Genomic DNA, 10,269 nt, shown 5'->3' with positions numbered 1-10,269 from the left:
TGACCTACGGTAAGGGGGCATAAAGGGCTCACTCACTGACTTGACGATTTGACAATGGGACAGCCCTCACACACTCACGCACTTCACATGAACGCGCCTCTAAGTCAGTGAGTCTGTAAGGGATCGGATTGGAATTGGGCCTAACACAGACAGGGGAGAGAGACAGACAAGAAACACTGGGGAGAGGGGAAAACACAAGAAATATGAGGGAAGAGGGAGGAGACTGCCGATACCCAACACCCTCTGCCTCTCCTGCCATTACGGCTCAAAAGTGTGAGCTCTTTGCTGGGGGCAACTGGTAAGAGTCCGCCCACACACTCACAGTGACAGGGCTAATTGTTTAAGTATCACTCAGCTAATGTAACCTACCAGTTATTAATACCTTTAGCCATTTTGGTGTCTGTGTGAGTTTGTCGGGACCGTTAACTGCTGTTGTGTTAGCTATTGCTAACCAGACAGACGTTGAACTGACCATTTGCTGGCCCTGGAAGAGAGCAGCTCTGGAGACGGTCCTTCAGCGCCGCATCTAACTTGGGTAACGGCGGCAGTAGACAGTTTGAGTGGGATAAGCAAGGATGTCAGCTGAGAAGGCAGTCCGTCAATGTGGTCAAGGACAAATTAACATACACACTGCTAAAAGAATATGGTCATATGCGGCCCAGACCACCTCCGAATGTGGTCTGAGTGATCAGATCTCAAGACGTATTGAGGAAGTGGTGGTCATCAGTGGTCTGTGTGAGAGATGGATGATATGGACATTTACATGTGGTTTAACTGCCAGAAAAGAAGGAGAAGAAAAAGAAAAGCTAGAGCGGTGGATATGAAGAAAATGGAGGGAGAAAAATAGAGAGGAGTGTTTGATGGTTAGAAATTGTCACTATGTTTACGTTTACATGCACAGTTAAGTTGAGCTATGGTTATAGCTTGATTAGGCCATTTAACTGGACTACTGTCCTTGTCCCAGTATACAAACATTGAAGTATGTCTGAAGTATGACTCTGCTATGATTAGTGGTGATATGCCCCCTTTCAGCTTGTTAGTATTGGACCTTATTCCTGTCTACCTATGACGCCACAGACCAAACAACTAAGTTAGCTATGGTTAGCTAGCAGCAAACTGGTAACATGGACAACTTTACCGACTTTGAGAGATTTGATTTAGTACGATTTCAGTCAGACTAACATATTAACATGTATTTTAAAAGTCCAGTTTTACTCGGGCTAACACAATAAATCAATTTTCTCTGATGTCATGTAAACGTACTGAGTGAAGTAAAACTTAACTTGGTCATTGTGTAATGTAATTCAGTGTAAAGCTGGCTTCATGGTTGTGCAATAACCATGACCCCTCATGTCAAGTGTAAATCCAGCTTAGTTCAATGATTTATCAGTGAATGGAACCACACTGCAGATTGGAGTCTCTTGCAACAGCAATGACCAGAGAATAACCTATGACCTCTGTCTCATGTGAATGAGTCCAATGCAGGTTATTGAACATGTATTCAATAGACCCTTGTCATACGCGGGACTGCTGTATCTTAAACTCTTTAAAAGATCAAAGAGGCAGTGACTCACATCAGTTCATCCAAGCCAGTCTCTTTGATGATGATGTGAGTCGTGAGTTCCCAGGTTGGTTCAGCTTCCAGCAACCTGACTCAATCAAGTCTGTGTGGAACTTTTCCAAACCAAAGTTTTGTAGTAAAACTAAGGTCGTGAGATTCACGTTGGCATTGCAAGGCTAACAAACCTACCACAACAAACACTACACCTCAGCAACTTAAGTGTCATAGAAAATTCTTGCCTTCCCAGTCATATTTAGTATCACAGGGCCAAACCACATCTCATGAGATCTGTTTTTGGCGGCACTCAAGTCTGGAAAACATCCGGTGAGAACTGGTGGAGCCCAGCAGAATTGTGCCAAAAATCAGATAACTATGGTAGAGCATTTATATGATGACGTGACTTGTCTCAAACTCCCTGAACCTTGTGGACAACAATTTTAACTAGGTGGCACAGACCTTAAATGAAACTTGATGTGGCCCATTTCTTACCTCAGATTATTCAAAAACAGCCCCCTGCTTAAAAAAAGGTCTATAGGAGCCCAGCAAGTGGTGCTTTCGACCAGCCATGTGTAGGAAGGGTTGATGTTGGTATTTGAATAAAAGACAAAAACAAATATATATATAAATATGTATATGTAAGGTAAAATCCATGGTGACTTCTCTTTAAAGGTAAAAGCCTTTTAATTTAAAACTCTGGGCTGGTATTGCAAGTTCGTGGGGATCTTTTCATGTAGCTCAACTGTATTGTTTTCTATTTGCAGGGTGAATGTCTGTGGGGGGCAGTGCTGTCATGGATGGAGTAAAGCTCAGGGATCGCAGCGGTGCACGAAGCGTAAGTGGACAATACATTTCTTTCAGCACAACAGTGCTGTGGATGGTTTTATGTCAAAACAAAATTGCTGTTGCAAATTAGGAAATAGGATTTTGGCTTCCTGGTGTGTGGATAGAAAATACTAAATTAAACCTGGCAAATGTGCAGTTGTTTATTCTGTTTTATTCAGTGCCTGTTAGAGTTGGGTCCATTTCAGGTTTTGTGGATTTGGTCTGGAGTACGAGCCTAAAACAGTTTGATTTTATGCAAAATGGCTGAATCAATGTGTCATGATGACACGTTCGCGCAAATGAAAAAGAACCCTACATCAGTAACTTTTTCAGGCAGCGTCATGGTGTTAAATCCAACTTGTACTGCAGTGGTATTAAGCAATATGACAACTTGATTAACATAATATTATGTTTGTTTATCATGAGTTATATAAAAATTAACCCCCCGCACAGTTGTCATAAATGTTGAAATTAGAGACCAAAACCATTTTTTGTACCAGGCTGTAAACATGTTTATTTCTGCTTGTAAGTTGGGCATTTTAACATGGGGGTCTTCGGGGTTTGACTGGCTTCTCAAGCCAGCCTCAAGGGGCCAGTAGAGGAACTCTCTTACGTGTTAGCTTCATTTTTCAGCCCCACAGGTTGTTGTTTGGTGAGAACACAAGGCCATTATGTTCCACTCAGCAGGGGCTGCTGAGTCAAGTACAACACCTGGTAAATTTCGGTATACCGGTCTGGTCCGACTCTTAATATCAAACTGGTTTGAAAATTTTGATACCTGCCCAACCCTGTCAGTTTTCAGAGTTTTTATCCTTATTTGATATGTTGTATTTCATATTGTCACTTGTGCTTTGTCTTCTCATGACTTCAGATCAGTTTCAAAGCTGTTTCAACTGCACACACATTTTCTTCTTACTTACAAATATGTCAGAATGAACAAAAGACTGATAAATCCTGCAGTAGTTGTTGGAGTTTGCCTATGCATAAGTTAAGATCAAATCTTCGCAGACATGCATTTCATGAATGAGGCCCAGTGTCTGGACATTTTTTTTAAACTGTCCAGCTGGCAAGAGCATGTGTCTGAGTGAAAGAGAAACAGATTTGAAATGGATTGTACTTCTTGGCTCAGACCCATTGGCCAGATCACTTTCTTATTTGCAGGATCTTGCCAACTTGTTATTTAAGAAGTAAACAGCTTTTCTCCAGTGCTGAGCTCCTAGAGGGAAAGACTGCTGGAGTTCTCTGGAGAACACTAGGAGTCCCCCATGTTTCTGTGTTTCATAGATCAGATAGTCTGGCTCTGACTAGGGCTGTCACAATCACGATATTTTAGTGTATGACTATTTATCATACAAATAATTGCAATAAAACCATTCAATTTTCTTGCTTCATCTTATGCCACTATAATAGTATAAGTGTGGCGGTAGTGTGGCTGTTTCCTGAATCCCATAGCTTTTCAGTAGTTTGGCTTTTTTTGTTGATCAAGTAGTGCGGTGGCTTCACAAGCTACACACAAGCTACATTTACTCAAACATTCATGAAGCTCAAACACAGCTGCGGTCTGAAATAAAATTGGATCAGTAAGTGACGCCATAGTTATACATGGACGTGTTAATGCGTGTAGCCGACAGAAGCACTTCCGTATGGCCGTGACATCATGTTCCAGTGCGTGAATACATAGATAGAGCACTTTATTAATCCCAAAGGGAAATAAAAGTGGTACAGCATCCAACTGACACATATCAAAATACACAAAAAATGAGGTAGATAACAGAAACAAAAACTATTAAAGGCTGAATTACAAAAAATAACTAAAATGATTAACTCAAATATGAAAAATCAATAATGAAGGCTAGAATAGAGACAAGAGAGGTAACTATAATATACTATTTGCTGAGTATACATTGCTTAATTTGTTAACATGCTACAGTGTAGTACGCTGTACATTAGTGCAAGTTTGTCTGTTTTTGTTGCCAAATTGGTTTTGGAGCAGTGAGGGCAGATTATTATTTATTAAACAAATAAACATTTTTATACATCCGCGCTGGCGATAGCCGTTGCCGGAGGCATTGTTCTTGGGTTGTAAGTCCAACCGTCCAGGGGTTGAAATGGTATATTGGTTTTAAGGTATAACGTGATATTAGAATTGACGGTTATCATATTGGAAACACATTATACAATATTGAAAAAAAATCAACCGGACAGAAAATCTCAACTTTAGCATTTTTTAAGAAGTCTTTTTACACATAATTCCATTAAAAAATGGTTTCAGTGGTTTACTAAATGGTTTTAGTAACAAAATGTTTCTTTATCCTAAAAGAACCCTACCGTTTTAATTCCTTGAAGGGTCATTCTGACTGATAAAAATAATTAGCTGTAATACCATAATACTGTAAAACTGCAATATTTTCTGAGACAGTTATTGTACCATGAAAATCTCATACCATTGCAATCATAGTATGTCCATATGGACATTTGTCCATCCCATTTTTGTGAATGCGATATCTCAAGAGCACCATCAGGGAATTTCTACAAATTTGTCACAAACATCCACTTGGACTAAATTTTGGTGGTCAAACGTTGAGGTCACTATGATCTTGTCTGTCTCAGTCTTGTGAATGCCATATCTCAAGAACACCTCAGTGGATTTTTTTTTTGTGTTCCAAGGACTCAAGGATGAATTGATAAGATTTTGGTGGTCAAAGGTCAAAGTCACTGTGACCTTGCATCTGTCTGATTCTCGTGAATACGATATCTCAAAAACACCTTAAAGGTAATTTCTTCACATTTGGCACAAACATTCAGTTGGACTGAAGAATGACTTAATCAGAATTTTGTGGTCAAAGGTCAAGGTCGCAATGACCTCATAAAACATGTTTTTGGCCATAACTCAAAAATCTGTAAGCTAATTATGACAAGATTTCACACAGATGTCGATTAGGATAAAATGATTAAGTGATGACACTGTATATCCAAAAGGTCAAAGGTAAACTTCGCTGTGATATCATAATCTGCAAAAACGCTTTCATGGCCGTAATTCAACGTCATATCTCAGGAACAGAAGGGGAGACATTAACTGAACTGGTGACACTAATCCCTAAAAAGGTTTTACACTATTTTGAGGAGTTATTTTTCCTTTTGTCTATTAAAAGTTTCTGTCACAAATGGGTGATGTAAAGTTGTTGTCAAATAAATAATGATTTTGTAGCGAATATTACAGTACAGTATAGATCAGCTGTTTTGTGTGATTACACTGCATGACACCTCTAATCTAGGTTTAAACATACTGAAATTAAGTAGCAAAGGACTGTCTGCAAATGATCTTCTGCATACCTCTCCCCAGAGCTGTCAAACACACTGCTGCACCTGTAGGGGAGACTCCGCTATAAATAAAGAGACTCGTTATAAGCTCCTCTCTGTCATCATCTGACTGCAGAAAGTAAGAAATATGGTCTCATATGAACTGAAACAGAAGAACCTGCCCAATAGCAGTAAGTTTTAGGCAGCCAAGCTTTTTTCCCCCCATGTGCTTTTGTGACATTGGAACCTTATGTTCAGGTAGACATTTTATTAACCAAGCTGATAGAAGTGCACCTAATTCATATTCTAGGCCTATTTGTAGTGACATTTCTAACATTGACTTAAAATGATCTTGATTGTGGAATCTAACGATTGTGTAATTATCGTGGTCAACTCAAATAATTGTGATCATGTAATAATTGCGACCGCTCTGTCACTCTCTAACTTTGAAATGATACTACTGGAGGTACATCACCTTCAGTGTGGTGTATGCTGGATCGGAAGAGCACAGTGGAGGGTCTGAACCACATAAACAAAAATAACAAAAAAAAACGGACAGATGGGGCTCTAGTTTCCCGGCGCAGCGCAGGGTGGCGCAGGGTGGCGAACCCCGTGCAGAGCTAGTTTCGAGCAGCGCAACCTGAGGCGCGCTCAGTTTGGTAGCTTGGCAGACCGAGGTGCGCCGAGATGGGTGTGGCGGCGCAGCAGGGGGAGGTGTCGACAGATCCAGGGGGGAGGTGTCGACAGATCCAGCTTGGCGCAGTGACAGTTTCGTGCCAAAAGGCTTCGCCGAAGCGCGCTAAAAGCTCGCCAGCTGAAACCAGGTCTACTGTCAGCGCAGGGGGAGCGCAGCCGGTGTAAGCCGAAGTTTGGCTGACCAGCGGACAGTGCGCACACGTCACCAAAACCTCACAGGCAGGTTTCCAGAATGTCAGGCACATTAACAATGCAATAAATACCCAAAAACCACTATTCAATGCAACTATCTGCAAGCAGCACATAAATGTATCTCTATATCGACTGTCCCGTCACATCTGATGTCAGATCAAAGGGGATTGGCACCGTTTGGCACGTTTGGCACGCGTAATGGAAACCCAACCTGATTTGATTAACACAGCTGCAAACTAATGAGTTCACATCCCTCTCAGCCAACCACAAACAGCCACAGCATCAGATAGGGAGTATATATTCAGCATCTGTCATCTTAGAAAAGTCAAAAGAAAAGAAACAGAGTGAGACTGCGAGAGAGAAAGAGAGAGCGCGCGCGCACGAGAGAAACGCAACATTGATTTACAATTGTGGTGACCTCCTCCCAGGCTACCTTTGCATCATCAGCCCGTGGAGGTCTGCTCGCAGTTCCGTATATTCGGACACTGCGAGCTTGGACCTCCCGGACCAAAACATCAGTTTCCTCCTGGGAGAAGTTTGGCCGTCTGACGCTGCTGCTCTCTTCTGCCATGGCGAATTGAGTAAACTCTCATTACGCCTTCGCGCGGCGCATTTAAGGGCGAGGAGAGGGGCTCATTTGATTGGTGTGATGTGTGTAAAACCCACTCCACGCCTTCTCTCCTCCCTCTTTCCGACTTGCGCGGGTAGGAGGGACGGAGGTGGGATAGAGGAGTAGCTGCGCCAGGGCGCACGGTGTGCCAAACTTACAAAATCCACCTGGCCACACCCAGTTGGCGAAGCGCAGGTGCGCTGCGCCTCCGCCGCGCCCAGTCTGCGAAACTAGAGCCCATGGTGTTTAAAGTCACAGTTTATTAGAGATGTATTTGTACCATTGACTCCTGTCTCAAAAGTGTCTGCAAACCATGCCTGTTTTATGCAGCTGTTGATCATCCAGCAGAGCATGGTTATATGCTATGACAGTGGATTGTGCAACACAGTGAATAGGTCATCATTAGCTTTCCTGCTTTTGGACTCTTGGGCTATTTGTTACCTCAAAGATCGGCACTGAAAAGTTGGTTTGCTATTGGTCAGAGATGTTAATTAAAAATTTCATTGACTTGATGTGAAGGATTAGCATGGATGTACTTAGCCCATGTGAATGAATCCACTGATCATGGTGATTCTGGTAAAACTACATGATTTTGCCACAAAATTTTACCGCTTCAAATCCTGGAGTGAACGGCCCTTCAGATGGAAAACAATATTGACGCCTGAATTGCTGCCATGTCAGCAGTAATGTGAATGTGACGGCTGCCGTGAAGAGGGACCTTAGCTTAAAGACAGAGCCCTGAATTTAATAATTGTCAACAAATTCTAGCCCTTATCTATGGTCATGAGCTGTGGATAATGACGAACGAATGAGCTCATGGATACAAGAGACTTATGTGTTTTCTTCACAGAGTGTCTGGGCTCATCTTTAAGCTGTCTTACATGTATATAAACAGCTAAGTTGGTTTTAGCTAATTTAGTAAACTATGTGCCTATTCACAAACCTGGTAGCCCCCCATCTGACTGCTGACATTTTGCCATACATTTCTTTTCCTGGCAAGATTGTGGTATGTTTTTAATATTGTGTTATAGAGTTCGGGGAACAGGATGAGTTTTTCTTTCATTACTCTCTGGCTCCCCTGCTTGTATGTGTCGCTACTCACTTATGACCACAACACATAAAGCTGTTATCTCATTGGTTGCTGTTACAACCCCGCCTCTTGTAGCTTCTGGGCTGACTGCTTGTCCTTGTGTTCCGAGTTGCAGGCCCCATAGGTGTGGCTGGGTTGTCAGTTATTGGGAACACTTGGGGCCCAGTGTTCCCAGTGCTATATAAGCACACCTCAATTGTGTCATGGGGAAAGAGAACAGAGAAACTCTGCGCCCTTCTGCTTTCCATTTAACATACAATACTCCAGTCACTATTCTTTTACTGTTGTATATAAACTGGCACTACAGACTTATTGACTACAACACCACATAGGCCTACTGTTTTACACATTTTTAGTTGTCTGTGTTAGTTTTCAAATAAGGAGCTCGGTGTCAATTTCGAGCAAGTGCCAATCCAAGGGTAGTGCTTCTGCCTTGTTGGCTGCCATTGCTCTTTCCATAAGAAAACAATGGCAAAGCCACCAGTTTTACCGCTGATTATATGTTGGCGGCTTTAGGGACAGGGTGAGGAGCTAATTTCTCAGGAAGGAACTCGGAGTAGAATAGCTCCTTGTTCACCACCACAACGTGCTCCATTCTACTGATGGCACCCTGGGGGCGGACCCAGAACATGCTGAAGAGATTACATATACCAGCTGGCCTGGGAACACCTTGGGATCCTCCAAGAAGAGCCGTAGTACATGGCTCTGTGTCTGGCCTGCCTCGCTCAGCCTCGTGCCCCAGTGACCCATACCCAGATAAGCAGTGGAAAATAGGTAGTGGTGGGCCTCGGGGATGGTTATTTAGGTCCATCCGATGGCCTGCTGGTCCAACACTTTGTGAAATGGAGTTAAAAGCTTTGTAAATAGGACAGTAATAGTATTAGTAATTGTAGTAGTGGATTGCAGTGAAATTTGCTCAATGAAATCATGCTCCCATAGCTACTGAGAGGGTGAGCCCTATGTAGGTTGGTCACTTCATTACCTTTACTCTCAGGCTATGCATTTACTTTAGGTTTACTCTGGCAGTGAAAAGAGTTTGAGTTTACAGCCTTCAGAAGCCCACATCAGCAGAATGCTTGAAGACTCCTTTTGTTTATACTGGCACAGGAACACTGCAAATGCTCTAGACAATGACTAATAGGGCACAATCCTCTGGTTCTTAAGCTTTGACAGTCTAGCCATACTCCCTTCAGCCACTTGCTTATGTTGGAGGTACTTTATATTTAATGTAATGAACAAAGCCATTGTTTATTTTTTGTGTACCTCCACCCTCTAACACTGACACGATGCAAACTCTTATTAAGGATTATTTTTCATTAAAAGTTGCAAGTGTTCCTGGGGTTTACCGTCCGCTTTCCAAGATAACTGAGTATCAGCTACAGTGATTCCAGTTAGAATTTGAAGCCTTTGTGTTTTATATTGAATTGATGCTTTAGTAAAACTTTACCAGTGTGACAGTTAACTGTTCACAGTAAATTATCAGCCCATTCTCGCTTCTCTGATGTCATCTTTAAAGTGTTTCAGCTGTAATCTCTACTGTCTCAAAACACATCTAAGGCCCTCCCTGTCCTTCCTTTCCTACGGCCTTGTCTTGTATAGCCATGGCCCTCTGTCTGTGGGTGTGTCTGTGTGTCTGTTCCATGTTTTTCTCCTCACTGACTTGGTCAATCCATGTGAAATTTGGCACAGTGGTAGACGGTCATGGGAGGATGTGAATGAAGCAATATTACATCAATTGGCCAAAGGGGGGCGCTATAGTAACCAATTGAAATTGCAAACTTTGAATGGGCATATCCCATGCCCTGTATGTCGTAGAGACATAAAACTTTGCACAGAGATGCCTCTCCTCATGAGGAACAAATTTGCCTCAAGAACCCATAACGTCCGGTTATACAGATTTTCTGCCATTTTGAATTTTTTGAAAAACACTTAAAATCGATCTCTTCCTAGGAAGTTTGACTGATCTGCATGAAACTCGGTGAACATAATCTAGGGACC

The 10,269-nt window shown here is 42.2% G+C and overlaps 1 protein-coding gene across 2 annotated transcripts in view; it reads left to right on the top strand.

The window, feature by feature from the left end:
• ltbp1 (latent transforming growth factor beta binding protein 1) overlaps window positions 1-10,269 on the top strand; it is a 222,823-nt gene that overhangs the window by 12,968 nt on the left and 199,586 nt on the right. For both annotated transcript variants that reach the window (XM_050070671.1, XM_050070670.1), the window contains exon 2: window positions 2,323-2,393. In XM_050070671.1, coding sequence (XP_049926628.1) covers window positions 2,323-2,393 — 71 coding nt within the window. The remainder of the gene's footprint in view (window positions 1-2,322; window positions 2,394-10,269) is intronic.

This window comes from Epinephelus moara, chromosome 19 (assembly GCF_006386435.1).
Source record: "Epinephelus moara isolate mb chromosome 19, YSFRI_EMoa_1.0, whole genome shotgun sequence".
Classification (NCBI taxonomy): domain Eukaryota; kingdom Metazoa; phylum Chordata; class Actinopteri; order Perciformes; family Serranidae; genus Epinephelus; species Epinephelus moara.
Note: the sequence above shows the minus strand (reverse complement) of the source record. Positions and strands in the feature narration are given on the sequence as shown.